Source organism: Carcharhinus amblyrhynchos, chromosome 19 (assembly GCF_965287045.1).
Source record: "Carcharhinus amblyrhynchos chromosome 19, sCarAmb.v2.hapA, whole genome shotgun sequence".
Taxonomy (NCBI): domain Eukaryota; kingdom Metazoa; phylum Chordata; class Chondrichthyes; order Carcharhiniformes; family Carcharhinidae; genus Carcharhinus; species Carcharhinus amblyrhynchos.
Window position 1 is genome coordinate 11,886,434 of NC_137342.1, and position 21,361 is coordinate 11,907,794.

At 43.3% G+C, this 21,361-nt stretch overlaps 1 protein-coding gene across 3 annotated transcripts in view; it reads left to right on the forward strand.

The window, feature by feature from the left end:
• Positions 1-15,184, forward strand: part of rerg (RAS-like, estrogen-regulated, growth inhibitor) — a 99,959-nt gene extending 84,775 nt beyond the window's left edge. For all 3 annotated transcript variants that reach the window (XM_080207820.1, XM_080207821.1, XM_080207818.1), the window contains exons 4-5: positions 1,300-1,373; positions 14,136-15,184. In XM_080207820.1, the coding sequence (XP_080063946.1) occupies positions 1,300-1,373; positions 14,136-14,543 (482 nt within the window). In that variant the 3' untranslated portion in view covers positions 14,544-15,184. The remainder of the gene's footprint in view (positions 1-1,299; positions 1,374-14,135) is intronic.
• The last annotated feature ends 6,177 nt before the right edge of the window (positions 15,185-21,361 follow it).

Here is a 21,361-nt window from a genome sequence, read left to right on the forward strand (position 1 = left end):
AGGATCCTGAAAACAGTGAAAGTGTCAGTAATCAGCAACTCCTGAAACAATAATTTCACCAGCATTCTATTTAGTAACATCAGTATTCTATTTAATAAGATGAACAAGTGGCACCTTGGAGCTAGGGACAAAAGAGTACATCCGTACAGCCCACTACCCAGATGACAGCTTTGTGAGTGAACGGTGCCACTTGACTGTATCAAAGGTTGTAAAAAGTAAAAGTAAAGTTTATTAGTTACAAGTAAGACTTACATTAATACCGCAATGAAGTTACTGTGAAATTCCCCTAGTCGCCACAGTCCAGCACCTGTTCAGGTCAATGCCCCTAACCAGCATGTCTTTCAGACCGTGGAGGGAACCGGAACACCTGGAAGAAACCCACGCAGACATGGGGAGAACGTGCAAACCCCACACCCAACAGTGACCCAAGCCAGGAATCGAACCCGCGTCCCTGGCGCTGTGAGGCAGCGGTACTGACCACTGTGCTACCGTGTCGCCCAGCATACTTCTGCAAAGGCTTCAGTTTTTAATGAGTGTGTCAGCACTGATTCAATATTGTGGAAAAATATTATTGAAAAAATATTGTTTAAAGTTTATTAATATCACGAGTAAGGCTTACATTAACCCTGCAATGAAGTTACCGTGAAAATCCCTTAGTCGCCACACTCCAGCGCCTGTTTGGGTACACTGAGGGGGAACTTGGTCACAGTTGTAAGCCAGGCTGCTCATTGAGGAAACTTCCTGTATCAGGCTATGGTTTCATGCTCCATCTAACTGGTGTTCCTCCTGATCCTGTCAGTTTCTCAGAGTAAGTTGGATTATAATTATTATGAGTATCTCTGAGACATATTTTTGAGTAACTCGCACTGGTGCTTTGTGCAGAGTTGAAGAGAACACGGCAGACAAAATATCCCTTTGTGCGACACACACCCTGTGGCCATTTAATTCCTGCGATTTAATAAAAAGAATAGTATTTTTGTTTTCATAAATAGCAATTCTTGGTGCCAAGCTAAATAAGGCATTTCATAATCTTAATTCCTTTTCGCAATTAAATTGTAAAGCTTTCCGTGTGGCCTGAACACAACCTTACAAGCAAAGGTTGTCAAAATGGTCTATTTTGGGGGATTGGTCCATCTCAGAAGTGCTTCCTATTGGGACAGTGCCTCAGTAAATGGTCAAAATGTTTTCTTACATTGCATGAGAAATAAAGGCAAAATATATCCTGCTGTTAAGCACTACAACCAATGTAATGTGGACATCAGCACTAACTCAAGATTTCTTTTTGATACAAATTGCCAGAGTCAACCTATCGCCACCAAGCAACCATTGACGACGAAGCCGTTTCTATGGAAATCTTAGACACAGCAGGCCAGGTAAGTTTGTGACACAGATCACTCCCCCGAGATCATCTTCAGACTTGTCATTGTACAGCATTTATTTACTTGCTTGACGATTTTCTCTCAATTTATTTTCTGCATGCGTACTTGAAAACTCGCCAGAAAAAGGTATGGGAATCATGAAACTATCATGACATGCCAATTAGAAAGGAGATATAACACATATATTTCTTTGAGATTGACCTATCTCCTTAATCCTAAATCCCCTTTCCTAAAATGAGTCCCACAGGTTTTCATCCACAGTGTGTGTTATACTCACAGAAACACGTGGTGGCACAGTTGTTGGCACTGCTGCCTCACAGCGCCAGGCACCCGGGTTCAATCCCAACCTTGGATGACTCTCTGTGTGGGGCCTACTGAATGTATCGACAGCATCACCTTTACCACAACAGTAGTTGCCCCAGGCAGTACTACGCCACTACCTTCTCCCAAGTGACTAAGTGCAGTTGTCAGGAACTAGAACAAATTTTTGAGAAGATATTGAAAAGGTTAGAGTGACAGGATAGTTGCTGGTTTTATTCATTGAAACTGGTCATACACAACACGATGGCACAGTGGTTCTCACTGCTGCCTCACAGTGTCAAGGACCTGGGTTCAAATCCAACCTTGGGTGACTGTCTTGTGTAGAGTTTGCACGTTCTCCCCTATTTGTGTGGATTTCCTCCGGGCGTTCTGGTTTCCTCCCACAATCTAAAGACATGTGGATTAGGTGGATTGGTAAATTGCCCCTTAAAGTCAGGGGAATTAACAGGGTAAATACATAGGGTTATGGGACTAGATCCAGGCTGGGATTGTAGTTGGTATAAACTTGATGGACTGAATGGCCTTCTTCTGCACTGTAGGGATTCTCTGATTCTTCTGTGATGCCATGTGCGTGCACATGAGTATATAGACATGCATGTGCACTAGTACACAATCCGGTGCGCATAGGTCTGTATAAATAGGGATGGCTTAGGGTTTTGGGAGTATAGATCCAAGCAGAGTCAGAATGTTTTAGGGACAGAGTCCCAGAACTCAAGACTTGCCAGGCTGAACTTTCTAATTAGTATTTATTAGTCACAGGCTGACGTTAACACTGCAGTGAAAACTATGAAAATCTCCTGGTGGCCACACTCCAGCACCTGAGGGAGAATTTAGCATGAGCAGTTCACCTTTGGACTGTGGGAGGAAACCGGAGCATCCAGGAGAAACCCACAAAGGGAGAACGTGAGGACTCAGCACAGACAGTGACTCAAGCCGGGAATCGAACCCACGTTCCTGGCGCTGTGAGGCAGTATTGCTAACCACTGTGCTGCAGATGCCAATGGAGGGGCCAAGGGGGCTGAGAATGAGTTAAAAGGCCGGAATTGGAGGCATGCGGCATTCTCGGAAGGCTGGTGGAGGTTAAAGGGTTGGAAAGGTGGAGGCCATCGAGGGATTCAAAAAGCAAGGAGAAGAAATTTAAATTTAAGCCATCAATGGGGCAGGAGACAAAACAGTTCAGTGAGTGCAGACACAATGGGGAGAGGTGAAAAGGACTTGGTGTGAGGCGTGGGCACCAAAGATTTGGATTAGCTCAAGCCTGGAATTTGAAGATTGTAACAAAAGCAAGGATGAGATGAGCCAAGGCAAGGGGTGGGGGTGTTGTTTTGTGGAGGTGGGGAGAGAGAGAGAGAGAGAAAGAAGGACGATGGCCAATATTATGCAATTTGGCAGTCAGTGGGCTATGTGATTCCTGCTACTGTTGAATTTGTATGTTCCTCAAGAGAAAGACCCCTTTTTGGAAGTATAGTGACCCTCAGGAGACGGTATTTATTCAGTATTAATGAGAACATTCTGTTAATGGGGATTACACACACTCTTGTTTAATTATCTAATCTTTTTCTCACATCAAACGAATCACCAATACTCATTATTGTTCTACGTGAAGCGTGATGCATTTTCAAGAATGAATGGGAACGTTATCAGTCCTTACCAAGCACACATTATTTATTTACTGCAATATGCTGTAATTCTGACGCATAAAGCCAGTCAGATTTGTGCACTCAATAACTTCAAGGCCATTTTAAATCAAGCAGCGGTGGTTCTTTCAGTTAAGAATCTGAAAATTATCTTGCTTAACAATAAACGTGTCCTTGAAGGAGTGTCATTTAGTGTGGGTGGACAGCCAGAAACTGGAGCACACACAACCAAAAGCTGAGGAGTGCGGAGCAGAGCAAGGCATTCATTTAAATATTCTCTCACAAATGCTGTTACATTACTGCAATCAATTCTTAAGTGGTTCGCTGAATATAAAAACAACATTGTCGTAGGTTTAAAATTTTAGTGCGTGCCACTTCATTTGAATCTGGAATCCAAGTGGCACAGTGGTTAGCAGTGCTGCTTCATGGCCCTGGTTCAATTCCGGCCTTGGGTCACTGATAGCATGCCATTTGCACATTCTCCCCGTGTCTGTGTGGGATTCCTCCGGGTGCTCCGGTTTCCTCCCACAGTCCAAAGGTGTGAAGGTTAGGTTGATTGACCATGCTAAATTAAATGCTAGTGTCAGGGGGATTAGCAGGGTAAATGTGAGGGGTTACGGGAATAGGGTCTGGGTGGGATTGTAGTCAGTGCAGACTCGATGGGCTGAATGGCTTCCTTCTGCACTGTAGGGATTCTGTGATCTTCAGCCAGTTGAAAACTTGCATTCGTACCTGACAAATATTTAACAGTCTGTCACAACAGAATTTCACACCTTAGATATTCTTGGACATTCTTGTTTGAGTTTGGATGTAACATTTACTTTCTTTTCAATTATGTGATAGGGTTTTGCAGCACAGAAAAAGGCCCTTGGGTCCATCGTATCTGTGCTGGGCATCAACCACCAACCTATTCTAATCCCGTTTTCCTTCTATCCCATGGGGAACCTTATCAAACGCCTTACTAAAATCCGTGATGTCGTATACATGGATTTTAGTAAGCTGTTTGATAAGGTTCCCCATGGTAGGCTCATGAAGAAGATAAGGATGTGTGGGATCGAAGGAAATTTAGCCGATTGGATCAGTAACTGGCTGTATCACAGAAGACAGAGGGTGGTGGTAGAAGGAAAGTTTTCAGACTGGAGGCCAGTTACCAGCAGTGTACCACGGGTCAGTGCTGGGTCCTCTGCTATTTGAGATTTTTATCAATGACTTTGAAGAGGAGGCTGAAGGGTGGGTTAGTAAATTTGCTGATGACACCAAGATTGGTGGAATAGTGGATGAGGTAGAGGGCTCTTGCAGGCTGCAAAGAGTCATTGATTGAATGCAGAGCTGGGCAGAAAAGTGGCAGATGGAGATTAACCCTGATAAGTGCGAGGTGATTCATTTTGGTAGGGCAAACTTGAATGCAGATTACAGGGTCAACAGCAGGGTTCTGAGGAATGTGGAGGAACAGAGAGATCTTGGGGTTCATATCCACGGATCTCTGAAGGTTGCCACTCAAGTGGATAGAGCCATGAAGAAGGCTTATAGTGTGTTAGCACTTATTAACAGGGGGTTTGAGTTTAAAAGCCGTGGGGTTATGCTGCAACTATACCATACGCTGGTGAGACCACATTTGGGATATTGTGTGCAGTTCTGGTCACCTCATTATAAAAAGGATGTGGAGGCATTGGAGAGAGTGCAGAGGAGAATTACCAGGATACTGCCTGGTTTGGAGGGTAGGTCTTATGAGGAAAGGTTGAGAGAGCTGGGGCTTTCCTCTTTGGAGCGGAGGAGGATGAGAGGCGACTTAATAGAGGTTTATGAGATGATCAGAGGAATTGATAGAGTGGACGTGCAGAGACTATTTCCTCGGGTGGATGTAGCTGTTACTAGGGAGCATAACTGTGAGGTTCATGGTGGGAGATATAGGAGTGATGTCCTAGGTAGATTCTTCACTCAGAGAGTGGTTGGGGTGTGGAATAGACTGCCTGCTGTGATAGTGGAGTCAGACACTTTAGGAACTATCAAGTGGTTATTGGATAGGCACATGGAGCACACCAGAATGATAAGGAGTGGGATAGCTTGATCTTGGAATTGGACACAGCTCGGCACAACATTGAGGGTCGAAGGGCCTGTACTGTGCTGTAATGTTCTATGTTTCTATGTTCTAAGTCAAAGCATCCACATTTAGAACCATGGCTGTATGCAATAGTAATCTCAGTAATATTGTGCAAACTAACTCAAAAATATAAAATGAAGCTGTTACTTATTGGATTTCTTTTGCAAAATTGATTAAGCCTGTGCCATCTTAAGACTGTGTAAAAGGATACGCACCGCAGAGCAGTGCATTGATAAATGGAACAAAATATCTCAGCCTTGCTATAATTTGTGTTTTTGGTCAAAAAAGAATAATTGCATATAACTCGGATCTTGGTGCACCGAGAGACTTCCAGCTGGGAAAATACTTACATTCTGTCCTTACTACATCATAAATATCATTTTAACGATTGTTACAAAAGCATAAACAGCAAGCTAGATGGGATAAGGAACATTCTTCTCCCATAAGGAATGCCAAGACACATCACAGGAACTCCTCCGATCTTTATTACCCCTTTGTTGTTTTATTCTGGTGTTGTGGAGCCCACCCCCAGCGTGACCTGGGTAACAGATTTCCCTGAGTACTGAGGAGATTTTCTAAGCTCCCACGGTCACATGTATTTAGAGATGGATGCTGCAGTTTTTTTTGCTGTGTTTTAACAGCGATAAAAACTCTTTCAAGAGTATTTTTTTCCCCTCTGTTCGTTTTCCAGTTTTATTCTGTGAGCTGTGGGTTGCCCTTTGAAAGGGGAAAGAAAGGCTTGCATTTATATAGTGCCTTTCACAGTCTTTAAAACATGCAAAAACACTTTGCCATTGATTAAGTTTTTTTAAAGAAGTGTTTTTATTTGTGTCCTTCCATTTATTTTGTACAAACAAAGTGACACACTCTGACAAACTGGTACAGGACAGCGCAATCATTTCACCAGATATAAATTAGACTTCTCTGTACTCTTAGAAGCACCAGTTACCAACTAATGATTCTTCAAATCCAAAATAAAAGGAACACACAAGAACCATTCCATAGCACGAATCCTAAACCATTATGGGTGGCACAGTAGTTAGCACTGCTAACCTGGGTTTGATTCCCGGCTCGGGTCACTCTCTATGCAGAGTCTGCACCTTCTCCCCGTGTCTGCCTGGGCTTCTTTCGGGTGCTCTGGTTTCTCCCATGGTCCAATAGACATGCTGGTTATGGCCTTGGCCATGGACATGGCATTGGCTATGTTAAATTCTCACTCAGTGTACATGAACTGACACTGGAGTGTGGTGACTAGGGGATTTTCGCAGCAACTTCATTGCAGTGTTAATATAAGCCTACATGTGACACTGATAAATAAACTCCAGGGCTTTTCCCCACCGAATGTAAGGCCTTATTGGATTTGGCCAACATACTTCCCATAACTATACCAATGAGTCTTTCCCTTCAAAAAAGGAGAGAAATGAAATATAAAGAGAGAGAACACTAGGGATCCTCATGTTCATTGAGACTGAGGTCACACACCAACCTCCCAGTAGTGGCATCACTCATATATAACACAATGAGAACAAAGGAGACCATAGGACCAGCTATTGCATAAATAGAAAAGGAATAAAGATATTTCTAATACTGCCCTAATTTTTTTTTTATTTATTGTGGGATGTGAGTGACACTGGTTGGCCAGGATTGATTGCCCATCCCTAGTTGCCTAAGGGCAGTTGAGTCAACCACATTGCTGTGGCTCTGGAATCACATGTAGGCCAGACCAGGTAAGGATGGCAGATTTCCTTCCCTAAAGGGCTTGACCGAACCAGATGGGTTTTTCTGTCGGTTGACAATGATTTCATGGTCATCAGTAGATTCTTAATTCCAGATTTTTTTTTATTGAATTCAAATTCCACCACCTGCTGTGGTGGGATTCGAACCGGGTCCCAGAACATTAGTTGAGTTTCTGGATTAATAGTCTCACGATAATACCACTAGGCCTTTGCCTCCACTAATTGTACTTTCTATTGTACAACTTGCAAAGCGTATTTCTTAACTAGAAACAACACGCTGAGGAATGTTATTCATTAAAGACATGGATGAGTCCTTGCCAATCTTCAGTACATTGCTCGTTGTAGTGCTCAATTACTAGACCATTCTGGTCACAACCATAACTACCAGCCCAGAATAAGATAAAATTAGAATGAATAGGGAGAAAATCCAGATGTTACATTCAACTGCAAGATTTAATAGTTTGGGAATCTTATCACTGTTGTGAACAAGGCGACCAGTTTGCTCAGTATCCCACACAGTCATGAGATAATGTCCAGATAATCTATTCATCCATGTTGTTGAAGGTCAACTATTGGCCAGGACCCTGGGAAGAATTCTCCTGTTCTTATTGCTTTGTAACTAATCCAGCAAAATTGTCTGTTCTGAGTGGGAAATCCACTCTCCAAATCGTTGTTAAGAGTCATTATGCTTTGTTAGCAGGCTTGGTCTGGAAAGCAGTAAGATACTAGGGGTTCTAAGATGAACTAGTCATTTGTCTTTCTGTCATCTCCATACTATAAATTTTCCTTCAAAGAAGTGGTCAAGAGGTTTGGAAACAGCTCCCTCCCTCCCTCCCAGCACCCCTGCCTCCTTCCCACATTCCCAAATTATGTGCAGGGTTTGGGCTGATCTAATCCCCAGCTCTCCTTGAAGACATGGTAGAATCTAAAAAAGAGGCAGATGATCCGTAAATTGAAGCTGGTTCATTTCGGAACTGAAGTCTGAGAGTAAAGTTGAGTGGAAACTGGGAACTCACTGTGTCAGACACCCGAGAGTGCTGAGCCAGACTGTCAGAACCTCGGTATATCTGACCCTGAGAGAACTTCTGGCCACACATCTGTGCCATCCTGAGACTGCCAATTTCCATTTCTGTAAAGCCACCTGACCTCACCCTTGCCTCACTTATCAGCTGCAGAAATCTTCATTCATGCCTTTGATGCCCGGACTTGACTATTCTTGTGCTCTATGGACTGACCTCCCACTTCCAGTGCTGCCGAAGACTCGAGCTCATTCAAACTGTTTCAGTCCTTGTCCTTACCTACAGCAAGCGTCATTGACCCACCGTCATTGCTCACTGACCCCAGGTCAAGCAATGCTCACATTTTAACATTCCATAGCATCCCTACTGTGCAGAGGGAGGCCATTCAGCCCATCAAATCTCCCACTCAGGGCCTGCCCCCATGCATTTACTATAGCTAGTCCCCCTGACACTAAGGGGCAATTATGCATGGCAAATCCACTTAACCTGCAAATCTTTAGACTGTGAGAGGAAACCAGAGCATCCAGAGGAAACCCACGCAGACGTAGGGAGAACGTGCAAACTCCATACAGGCAGCCACTCAAACCGGGAATTAAACCGGGATCACTGGCACTGTGAGGCAGCAGTACTAACCACTATGCCACTGTGCTGCCTCATTCTGATCCTTATTTTCAAATCCCTCCATGGTCTTCCCACCTCTCTATCTCAGTGATCTACTCCAGCTGCACATGCTTCTGAGTTCTCTCTGCTCATTGAGTTCTCGCCTCTTGAGCATCCCTATTTTTAATTATATGCTTCACCCCTAAACTCTAAAATTCCCTCTCTACACCTCTCTGGGGCGACACAGTTAGCACTGTTGCCTTATGGTGCCAAGGACCCAGGTCCGATTCCCGGCTTCGATCACTGTCTGTTGGAGTCTGCATGTTCTCCCTGTGTCTGTGTGCGTTTTCTCTGGGTGCTCCAGTTTTCTGCCACAGTTCAAAGATGTGCAGATTATGTTGATTGGCTGTGCTAAATTGACCTTAGTGTCAGGGGGATTAGCAGGATAAATATGTGGGGTTATGGGGATAGGGTGGGATTATTGCTGGTACAGTATCAATGGGCCGAATGGCCTCCTTCTGTACTCTAGAGATTCTATGATTCCATCTCACATTTCCACCTTTAAGAAACTCTGTAGGACTTGATTTGATTTGACTTTTTATTGTCACACGTATTAGTATACAGTGAAAAGTATAGTTTCTAGCATGCTATACAGACAAAGAACATAAGAACATAAGAACATAAGAAATAGGAGCAGGAGTAGGCCATCTAGCCCTTCGAGCCTGCCCCGCCATTCAATAAGATCATGGCTGATCTGTCGCTGCTCAGTTCCACTTTCCCGCTTTCTCCCCATAACCTTTAATCCCCTCTCTTATCAAAAACCCATCAACCCGCGTCTTAAAAATATTTAGTGAGGCAGCCTCCACCACTTCAACGGGCAGAGAATTCCAGAGATTCACCACCCTTTGAGTGAAGAAGTTCCTCCTCAACTCCGTTCTAAACCGCCCCCCTTTTATCTTGAGGCTGTGCCCCCTAGTCCTACTGTCTTTTTTGAGCGGGAAGAGTCTCTCCACCTCTATCCTATCCATCCCATTCATCATCTTATACGTCTCAATGAGATCTCCCCTCATTCTTCTAAACTCTAACGAGTACAAGCCCAGTTTATTCAGCCTCTCCTCATAGCTCAACCCCCTCAACTCCAGTATCAGCCTACTAAACCTCCTCTGCACTCCCTCCAAGACCAAAATATCTTTGCGCAGGTGCGGCGCCCAAAACTGCACACAGTACTCCAGCTGCGGCCTCACCAATGCCCTATACAGCTGCAACAAGACCTCTCTACTTTTATATTCAATCCCCCTCGCTATGAAGGCCAGCATCCCATTCGCCTTCCTGACCACCTGCTGCACCTACAAGCTGGGTTTTTGCGACTCATGCACAAGGACCCCGAGGTCCCTCTGCACCGTCGCCTGCTGCAGTTTTTCGCCCCGTAAGTAATAGTCCTTCCTACCATTCTTCCTACCAAAGTGGACCACCTCACACTTGCCAACACTAAATTCCATTTGCCATTTCCTGGCCCATTCGCCCAGCCTATCTAGATCCTTCTGCAGACTCTCCACACCCTCCACACAATTTGCCGTTCCCCCAATCTTGGTGTCATCAGCAAATTTTGACACCCTACACTCGGTTCCCTCCTCCAGATCATCTATATAAATGGTAAAAAGCTGAGGCCCCAGCACCGACCCCTGGGGCACTCCACTAGTCACCATCCGCCAATCCGAATAGCACCCGTTGACCCCCACTCTCTGCCTCCTATTTGACAACCAATCCTCTATCCACGCTAACACCCTACCCCCAACTCCATGTCCCTTGACCTTCTGCAATAACTTCTTGTGAGGTACTTTGTCAAACGCCTTTTGAAAATCTAGAAAGACCACATCCACCGGCTCTCCTCTATCCACCGCCCGAGACACATCCTCATAGAACTCCAGTAAATTTGTCAGACGTGACTTCCCTTTAATGAAACCGTGCTGCGTCTGCTCTATCAAGCAATTCCCTTCAAGATGCCTCGCAATTTCCTCCTTAATGACAGATTCTAACATTTTACCTACCACAGACGTTAAACTAACCGGCCTATAATTCCCCGCCTTTTGCCTGGCACCCTTCTTAAACAACGGCGTAACATTAGCCGTTTTCCAATCATCCGGCACTTCCCCGGAATCCAGCGACGTCTGGAAAATAACCACCAAGGCATCCACTATCACCTCCGCCATTTCTTTCAGAACCCTCGGATGCATTCCATCCGGTCCTGGGGACTTGTCCACAATCAGCCCCTCCAGTCTGTCGAGCACCGCCTCTCTAGTAACAGTAATGTCATCGAGACCCTCCAGTCCTACCACCTTTCCATCGCTAACACCCGGCAAATTATTCACGTCCTCCTCTGTGAAGAGCATACAGTTATAGAGAAGGAAAGGAGAGGGTATAATATGTAGTGTTGCAGTCATAGCTAGGGTGCAGAGAAAGATGATCTTGATGCGAAATAGGCCCATTCAAAAGTCTGATGGCAGCAGGGAAACCTCCCTTTTTGAACATACTTTTGTACACTCAAACTAAGTTAGAATCAGTGCAGAAAAGTACCTTCGGCCCATCAAATCTGTACCAACAATACCTACACTAAAGGCATGCTAATCCCATTTTAGAACATAGAGAACATTGAACAATACAGCACAGTACAGGCCCTTCGGCCCTCAGTGTTGTGCCGAGCTATGTCCAGACCCAAGATCAAGGATATCCCACTCCCTATCATTCTGGTGTGCTCCATGTGCCTATTCAATAACCGCTTGAAAGTTCCTAAAGTGTCCGACTCCACTATCACAGTAGGCAGTGTATTCCACACCCCAACCACTCTCTGAGTAAAGAATCTACCTCAGATATCCCTCCTATATCAGGGAAATTTTCCTGCTCCTGTCCCACATCCTTCAATAATACGATATTTCAAGTGTTCATCCAAATGTTTTTTAAATGTTGTAAGGTTTCCAGCCTCCACTAGATCCTCGAGGCTGAGTGAAAAATATTTTCTCAGATTGCCTCTGAATCTCCTGTCCCTTGCCCTAAAACTGGGTCTACTTGTGATTGACCACTCAACCAAGGGGTTGTTTTGTTTTATAAGGCCCCCCTGAAGCACTATGGGATATTTTATGTTAAAGACGCTACATAAAAATAAGTTGTCCATTCCCAAGACTGTGATTGGTCACTTCTTGATAAGTATGAAGGGATATGGGAGAAAGGAAGCGAGGCATTGTTCAGCTATGATCAAACAGGAGGCCAGCTACCTCCAGCCTTTGAGGCTCCAAGCCATAATTTAAAAAAATGAAGATACGTGAAAACAACATAGGACACCAAACAAAAGTGAGATATGATTTGAATATTTATTTTTATTTCACAAATTCTCTTCTGTCCTTTTTCTGTGCAAATGCACTAACTATTGAGGAAAAGTTAGCTTTCGTGCAATGTCACAGTTGATGTTAAGCACAACAAGATCATTCAAACACTCTTGCCCCTTAGCTTAACTATGATCATTCTTTTCCTGCTTCAACATGTCAAAAGTGCCTTCACCTGAAGTCATTGACGCAGTCAAACTGACAAAAATACCCAATGTAATTGTGATATTATGAAGCATCCCAGAAAGTCCAACTCTGAGTATTTCTTTAAGCAATTCCTTTGCCTTGCAATTTCATTCTGAGGTCTCTATGTTGAAAAACATCCATTATAGAGTGAACAAATAGTACGACAGCTGCCCACCGTGTGTTAGCACTGCTGCCTTAACATATGCACGTACCTGCCCTCTCTTTCACACGCAAGTGGGATTGGCTGTGTAGATATTGCCTGATGCACAATATGGAACAGCAAAACTTGCTTTCTTTTCCTGTATTATGTCGTTATGTGCATAAAAACGAGTTGTGCTTTATCAAATGCCAAAAAATTAACAAGTGTCTAAATTTGAGGCTCCCTTGAGTTTGTAGCCCAAGCCAGGTGATCCTCCTGGTGTCCCCTCTGGCCCTAGTTGCACATTAGATTTGGCATGGTGATAGAGTAGACTGTTGGACCCATTAAGGATTGTTTTCCATGGTGGTCTCATTCCATTTGGTGATGGTAGTGGAGAATGTTGTTCAGGAGATTGTTGCTCTATATGTAAATGGATGAGGTTTATAGGTTTTATCAATCACAACCTTTGGATTTGATGGAAATTTTAGCTATTCTATATGTACATAAGGAAATAAGGCTTAGCGGTAATTTGATAAAACAGTCTGTAATAAATTAGCTAGCAGAGTATGTTCTGTTATTACCAATAAATGCTCCAGAGCTCGGGTTAATGGCATTTGTTACGTTCCACCACTTAGCCTCTTAGTCAGGTTTCTATTGATAACATCTGTAGTTTAATGGCAGTTGTTCCCTGTGCTTTTGAAGAAGGGACAATGTAGGACAAAAATGTATCGGTCCTGACCGTTTTACATGTTGCAGTGACAGATGTTTTGTTGAAGTGATTTCCTACGGGTGGGGCAAAATCACATATGGGGTCAGACTGGCTGACTAAAGTTTTGGGAGGAATGGTGACAGTGGTCAGCACTATTGCCTCACAGCACCAGGGTTCAATTCTGGCCTTGGGTGACTGTGCGCAGTTTGCACGTTCTTCCCGTGTATACATAGGTTTATTCCAGGTGCTCTGGTTTCTTCCCACAGTCCGAAAGACGTGCTGGTTGGGTACATCAGTCATGCTAAATTCTCCCCCAGTGTACCCAGACAGGGGCCAAAGTTGGCACTGCTGCTTCGCAGTACTAGGGACCCGGGTTCGATTCCCAGCTTGGGCCACTGTCTATGCAAGTTGTCCCCGTGTCTGCATGGGTTTACTCTGGGTGCTCCGGTTTCCTCCCACAGTCCAAAAGATGTGCTGGTTAGGTGCATTGACCATGCTAAGTTCTTCCTCAGTGTATCCAAACAGCCACTGGAGTGTGGCGACTAGGGGATTTTCACAATAACTTCATTGCAGTGTTAATGTAAGCCTACTTGTGACACTGATAAATCAACTTTAGACTTAAACTCTTGCTCTGTTTTAGCCACTCACACAGAATAACCATCCATTCTTGAAAGAGTAAACTGACAAAATGCATTTTATGTAGTTTGGGACATGATTGTTCACTGTTTTGTCTTTCTGTATGTACATTAGTAATCTTGTCGATGTCCTCAAATGTAATAAAACCAGAAATGCTGGAAAATCTCAGTGGGTCTGACAGCCTATGTGGAGGGCCCTCATGGCTGAGATTTTCCAGCATTTTCTGTTCCAGTTTCAGATTGTAGCACCCACGGTATTTTGCTTTTATCCTGAAATGTGACATTGTTTTTTTCAGGAAGATGCTGTCCAGAGGGAAAGTCACATGCGTTGGGCAGAGGGGTTTGTCCTAGTTTATGACATCACTGACAGGATTAGCTTTGAGGAAGTGATTTCATTGAAGAGCTTCCTGGATGAAATCAAAAAGCCAAAGAACGTCACCCTGATTCTCGTGGGTAACAAGGCTGATCTCGACCACTCCAGGCAGGTCACCACAGAGGAAGGGGAGAAAGTGGCCACCGAAATGGCCTGCGCTTTTTACGAGTGTTCAGCGTGCACCGGAGAAGGCAACATCAACGAGGCATTCTATGAACTGTGCAGAGAGGTGAGGCGGCGCAAGATGATCCAAGGCAAGACAAGACGGAGAAGCTCAACGACCCATGTCAAGCAGGCTATCAACAAAATGTTGACCAAAATAAGTAGCTAAACCTGTGGGGAGTGAAACGTCTTTTCAAAACTGAAAAACAAAGTAGAATTATATTACACAAAATAGGGCATAAGCAGTTTAAGGGTGTTAGCTTTCCAACTCCAAGAAGCTTCAGATCTGTCAAATGGACAAAACCCAGCAATCATCTGATAGATATGAATGGTGTTCTATAGCATTAGGTACCAAACCTCAGAGTGCGTTGATAACTCTCACTGTGTAAAAGTCAATAAGACTCATTTTTAATTCCCTTCCAGACCCAAATACTAAATGAATTTCAAGTTGAAATAGGTTAAACATGTGAGGAAAAATAATGACTTCAGGTTTTTAACTCCTCTGATGGGTACGCTCATTTTTAAGTTTGACGAAAAGGCCAGTTTCATTTGCAATGTTTGAACAGGTGCAATACACAGGATATTGGTTTGCAGATAACAACCTGACTTGTCAACAGGTTAAGGGTCCCACCACAATGGCTTAGCTGGTTAAGGTACAAGGATCAGATTTTGGTCCCAGAATTGCTCGTGCTGAGTTTGTGGATCTGAGCCTGTGTGACAGTCGGCTCAGTGCAGTTGGCCTCAGCACCTCTCCCCCACTCTCCCAACCTATCCTCCCGCCTTCCTGCTTCCCTCCCATCCTCTCCCCCCCACCCCTGTCTCCCTCCCATCCTCCCATCCTCCCCCCCCCCCCCCACCCCCGCCTGCCTGCCTCCGTCCCTCCCCCCACCCCCCTTTTGTTCGCAATCTCAATTACTATCCAGCAATCTCTGCTGGTAGTGTGCATGATGAGGACTGGATTGAGCTTGCCTGCGAAGCCCTCCCCCCACTCCATGGTTAAACTGACTGTCAATGTTCTGGATGTGAATAGTAGACAGTTGGGTAAAGTACTGGAGAGATACTGTCTCCGATAAATCAATTCCTTTCCTGCCCCCCGCACAGAGATAACACCATTGGAATAGGGGAAGAAGAAAAATATCAGTATACATTATTATAACATCGCTATATGTTTGAAATGATGTAGTTCTAAATTGTAAATATATATATATACATACATATATATATATATATGCTGTTTAAAATATCCAACTCAAATTGGATCTATTTGAATACTATGCAGTTTAATCAGATCCCATTGTACTGCTGACCATTTATCATGGACATTAATGATAAATGCAGTCAATACTTTGCTTGGAAAAGCAGTCGGTCCCTTTTCATTTAGGCTGAGTTTTTAATATTAAATCCAAGGTTGGCCATCTCCTATTCGTTGTTTACACAACGCCTTGTACAATCTATAGCAGCTTACCATTTTTGGGGATTGTAAATTGTTAATTGATGTCGTGAGTTGTCAAGCTATTAATTAAATTAATTAGAATTTGTTAATGAGTCATTGAAGAATCAAAGAGCCTTTAAAAGTTTAGAACGGTTTTGCTACAAGCTTCCCATTTTTTGTTCTGTTTTCTCACGGGAAGTAAGGATGTTGCTTTCTTTCTTAAAAAAAAATGCTCTTACAATTCCTCTTGTGAGTTGTTCAAGAAAAAAGGTTCAAATAAATTAAAGTAACCCAAGGATAATTCACTTGATCAATGCTACAATTTACAATTTACAAAATAAATACTTTATACATGATATATTTGTGTTATGCCCGGAAATGCTTGAGATGTTTTATTATCAGATTGATTTATTTCCCCGCAGGCAACTCCTTAAACTATACAATTAACCACTGATTTGGGAGTATGCTTAGTGTTGAAAAAGCTGAGAAAATGTATAAAAGAGGTCTCCTCAAATAATTGCTGTCACTTTGCTGTTGTAACTTGCTTTTCCATGTCAAAATAAATCCTGAAATATTTGTTACTCTTTGAAATGTTTGATTTACTGCATCAGTGTACACACATTTCCGCATCCGGATCTGTCCCGACTTGACAAGTGTGCATTGGAGCTGGTAAGAGAGGGAGTGTCTGCACTTTGCAGGGTTGCTATATACGTAGGGCAAGCTAGGGGCATTTATTTGTGCTTTTCACATCTCTGTCACAGCCACATGGATGAGCACAAAGGCTTTTTGTTCATTATGTTAATGAAATTGGTAGCTGAGTTTTGCTTCTGCTACTAGTGAAGCCAATTCCTGTCCACAGCGCAGCAGATGATGCCATCAATGTGCAGACAAGGTAGATGTCCTAATTTGAATAATATCTTTTTCTACCAAAGTTATTTTATCTTTAAGATTGCATGTTAGTCAGACGTAGACCTGAGTCCTGACAATAAATACCTAAGTATGTTATCACTTAGTTTACTGGGAAATATGGTCCTCTTCAAGTACAATTTAATGAAGCTTTCATTGAAGTGCTAGGCATTAGGGTAGTGTACAATTTAGATACTGGTGCAACTTTTATAGTGGGAATTTTAGTAGCTGTGTAGGATCAATTATACCATACGTGTACAACATGACCTCAATCCAGAACCTTGTGGGATAGTCTTTCTACCCTCCCTTTCATTCAACAGAATTCACTTGCTAGCTCTCAAAACTACCACAGGTCTACAAAAAAACTTTCGACCCTGTCTGAGTGAGGTTCTTGATGTAACGATGAATCTTCATTAATAACCAGAGGTGGGATGAGGACATCTTTTCTTTACCAGCTGTTGTTATGATCTGGAGTGCGCTGTCTGAAAGGATGATAAAAGTAGATCCAATTGTCATTTTCAAAAGGGAAGAGCATAAATCTTTGAAGGGGAAAACATTGCAGGGTTATGGGGAAAGTTCTGGGGAATGGAACTGATTGAATGTCTCCTGCACAGTGGTTTGCACTGCTGCCTCATGGCGCCAGGGACTCGGGTTCGATTCCCAGCTTGGGTCATGGTGTGGAGTCTGCATGTTCTCCCCATGGGGTTTACTCTGGGTGCTCTGGTTTCCTCCCACAGTCTGAAAGATGTGCTGATTAGGTGCATTGGCCATGCTAAATTCTCCCTTAGTGTACCCAGACAGGTGCCAGAGTGTGGTGACGAGGGGATTGTCACATTGCAGTGTTAATGTAAGCCTACTTATGACACTAATAAATCAACTTTACAAAGAGCTATCAAAGGCACAATGGACCAATGGCCCCTTCTCTGATTGGGGAATGTTTTAAAATGGATAATGACAGTATCGATTGTTGCTAACAGACTGTCACCATGATACAAGCTCCCCACAAGATACAACCAGGAACCATAGTATTATGAACTTGGTGATGTAGCCTACCTTACAGTATAGAGCATGTGTTTTTTCTGCTGGGCATTTGTTCCTATGTTTGTGGGGTTTCTTGTTTTAAGCTCCAAATATTCTTGGATTTCATGTTTCACACTGTTTATAGAGGACCAAGAATTGCTGATGTCTGTGAATGATTTCCCTTGCCCAGACTTCTGGGCATTCCCAGAGAGCAAGCAATGCTCCCACTTCAGTTTATTGTAGCGACAGGTTTGATCACATGACCTCCTTTTTGCTTTTAAAAGATAGTCAAGTAACATTAGTTACCACAAGTGGACAGTGTGTAGTTCAGGCATTGGGTATAAAGCATGGAGTTTGGTGAAGAGGGGTAAGAAGCTAAGTAAGGAAAGAGGCGGGCCCATAATAGAGCGGGAAGGTAACGTAAGTTTGGAGGTGGGAGGTGTGGCTATGCCTTCACAAAAGAGGGCGACGATGTCAATATTGCAGTTCATCAAATTCCTACTGTGCAGAAGGAAGCCAATCAGCCCATCAAATCACCACTGGCCACAATCCCTATCCCCGTAACCCCACATATATACCCTGTTAATCCCCCTGATACTGGGGTCAATATAGCATAGCCAATTAACCTAACCTGTGCATCTTTACCCAGTAATATGAATGGTCATCATCCTGAAACATTAACTATGTCTCCATCTCCATAGATGCTGTCCTCACTGAGTATTTCCAGCATTTTCTATTTCATTTTCACCACATCTTGTCCTTGTACACAGTGTGGGATTTTCTGGATCTTACTGTAGGTGGGATTTTCCAGTCCCGCCCAAGGCCATCCCCATTAAGCCCTCCCCTCTTCATACATTGGCAGTTACCCCGTTGATAGGATGGGTAAGATATGCAAAGTGTTGTGGATATCAATGGGACCCGAAGACCCTATTGGCAGCTAATGCTGAGCCACCTCCACCCCCAGAAAACACACCATCACGTGGGGTGGGGGTTGGATGGAAAATCCCGTTCATTGTTGCTTAGAATGTCTTGACCGTCAGGTTTTGGGCTGTGATGAGTCATATGAAAGCTTTGGAAAGGGTCCAAAAGAGGGCCACAAGGGTAAGTACATCAAAACCAGACTTACTGGTCTCCTTAGCTTAGAGATGGTTATGCTTATGGAAGACTTGATAAAGGCACTTCAAATTGACAAAATCTAGATTGTGTCCCTAATGCTAGAATGTTACAATTTGACTGATTGGGGAAGGGTAGGGATCATCCATATAAGGGTAGTTAAATGTTAAAGTGGCTTTTCCTTTCCCAGAGGATAGAAAATCTTTCTGGTTCACGCGCTGAATGCTCATTCAACAAATGGTCATTGGCGAGCTGGACTAGTTGCCATCTCAGGCAGAGATCGTACCAAGATATGAACACATGAATTAGGGTTAGGCCATTCAGCCCCTCGAGACTGCTATGCCATTTAATAAGATCATGGCTAATCTGACTGTACCGTCATCCATGCATTCCTGCCCACTGCCAATAACCTTCCCCACCCCCCCATCTTGTTAATCAAGAATCTATCCATCTCTGTCTTAAAAATATTCAAAGATTCTGCTTCTGCTGGTTTTTGAGGGAAAGTGTTTCAGCGAGACTCAACCCTCTTGGCAGAAAATATTTCCCCTCATCTCCATCATAAATGACTGATCCCTCTTATAAAAGCAAAGTGAAATATAGTCTATACGTGGCCAATGCCGAATTTTCTTTGGGAAAATGCCCCCTCAATCGAGCATGTCTTTGCCTTTTTAAATGAATCTCCAGGACATTGTGGAGCAACTGTTAAGGGATGGCAAATCATGTAGCAGAACTCTGTGGGCTAGAGGCCACGTGTTCGTTTCCTAACACTCATCTTTATATGTTAGTAACCCAGGCCTATAATTGTCCACTGTTCACTACAGTATGGTAGCAAAATTGCTGTATGTGGCTGGGTGTGCAGTTCATTGATTCAGCTGTGCACTGCGGGAGCTAAAAATAAAATATTGTTAACATTGGCACATGCAAAATAATAAAAGAACATTTTTTGCTGTTCACACAACACCAGTAAGTACAACTTAGTTATGGCGCTGGTATATGTATCACTTCAAGCTCCCTTCCACTAGTAGGCCAAAGACATTGTTTATCCAAATACTTTTGGGACTCCTGCTACAAAATAGAGAGGAATGTATTATGTATTACTCAGTGTTACAGAGAGGCAGCAAAACTGAATTCCTTTATTTTTTCTTGCTATCTGTTGATGAGCAGAGGTGTTTTCCTTTCTTTGTAATAGGCTGCAGCGTGAGTCTCCAAGCCCTCTGTTTGTGAGTCAATTCATAAAGTGTGTTGCAGCAAACACTCTGAAAATGGGAAATCCTGGAAAATCGCAGCAACCCTGGCAGTACCTGTGAAGAGAAAAAACAGAATTTATGTTTTGAGTTGGTATGAGTCCTTTCAGACCATTTTGTTACGTTTTGATTGTAAAGTCAGACATGACTGGAAAAATGTAGCTGATTCATTGACAAGATGTGAACATCTGGGGAGGTAATGGCCTGGTGGTATTATTGCTAGACAATAAATCCAGAAACTCAGCTAATATTCTAAGTTTCGAATCCCGCCATGGCAGATTTCGGAATTTGAATTCAATAAAAAATATCTGGAATTGAGAAGCTACAGATGATCATGAAACCATTGTCAGAAAAACCCATCTGGTTCACCAATATCTTTTAGGGATGGAAATCTGTGGTCCTTATTTGGTCTGGTCTACATATGACTCCAGAGGCACAGCAATGTGGTTAACTCTCAACTGCTCGCGGGCAATTAGGGATGGACGATAAATGTTGGCCAGCCAGCGAAGCTCATATCCCATGTATGAAAAAATGAATAAATTGTTAGTTGGGCAGCACTCTTTTCACATCCCTAACTGCCCTCCATTTTAGAGGGCTTTTTAAGAGTTAACCACATTGCTGTGGGTCTGGAGATACATGAAAGTCAGACCAGATAAGGACAAACATAGAAAATAGGTGCAGGAGTAGGCCATTCAGTCCTTTGAACCTGCAGCACCATTCAATATGATCATGCACTCTCAGCATCCCATTCTCACTTTCTCTCCATACCCCTTGATCTCTTTAGCCACAAGGGCCATATCCAATTCCCTCAAGAACAGATTTCCTTTCCTAGAAGATATTAGTGAAGCAGGTGGTTTTTTTTTTATGACAATCAGTAATGGCTTCATAGTCATCATTAGACTTATAAGTTGAGATTTTTATTGAATTCAAATTTCACCATCTGCCATGGTGGGATGTGAACCCAGGTCCCCAGGTCTTGTGCAGAGTCTCTGGATGACTAGTTCAGTGACAATACCACCATGCCACTCTCTCTCCTTATGACTGAAGATAGACACAAAACAAAACTAGAGGATTATCTTGTGTTTAAGATCATCTTGCGTTGAAAATAACAATCTCACAATCTCTGACAAAACCTTTATCTTACAGGAGTAATGCTGTCCACATCAAACAGATTGTTCCTTGTGCATTCTATGAGATCTACGAGAAACAGGTATTGTCGCATTTACACCAATTGAATTTTGCTAGTTTTGGCCTCCTCTTTATAGATTTGCA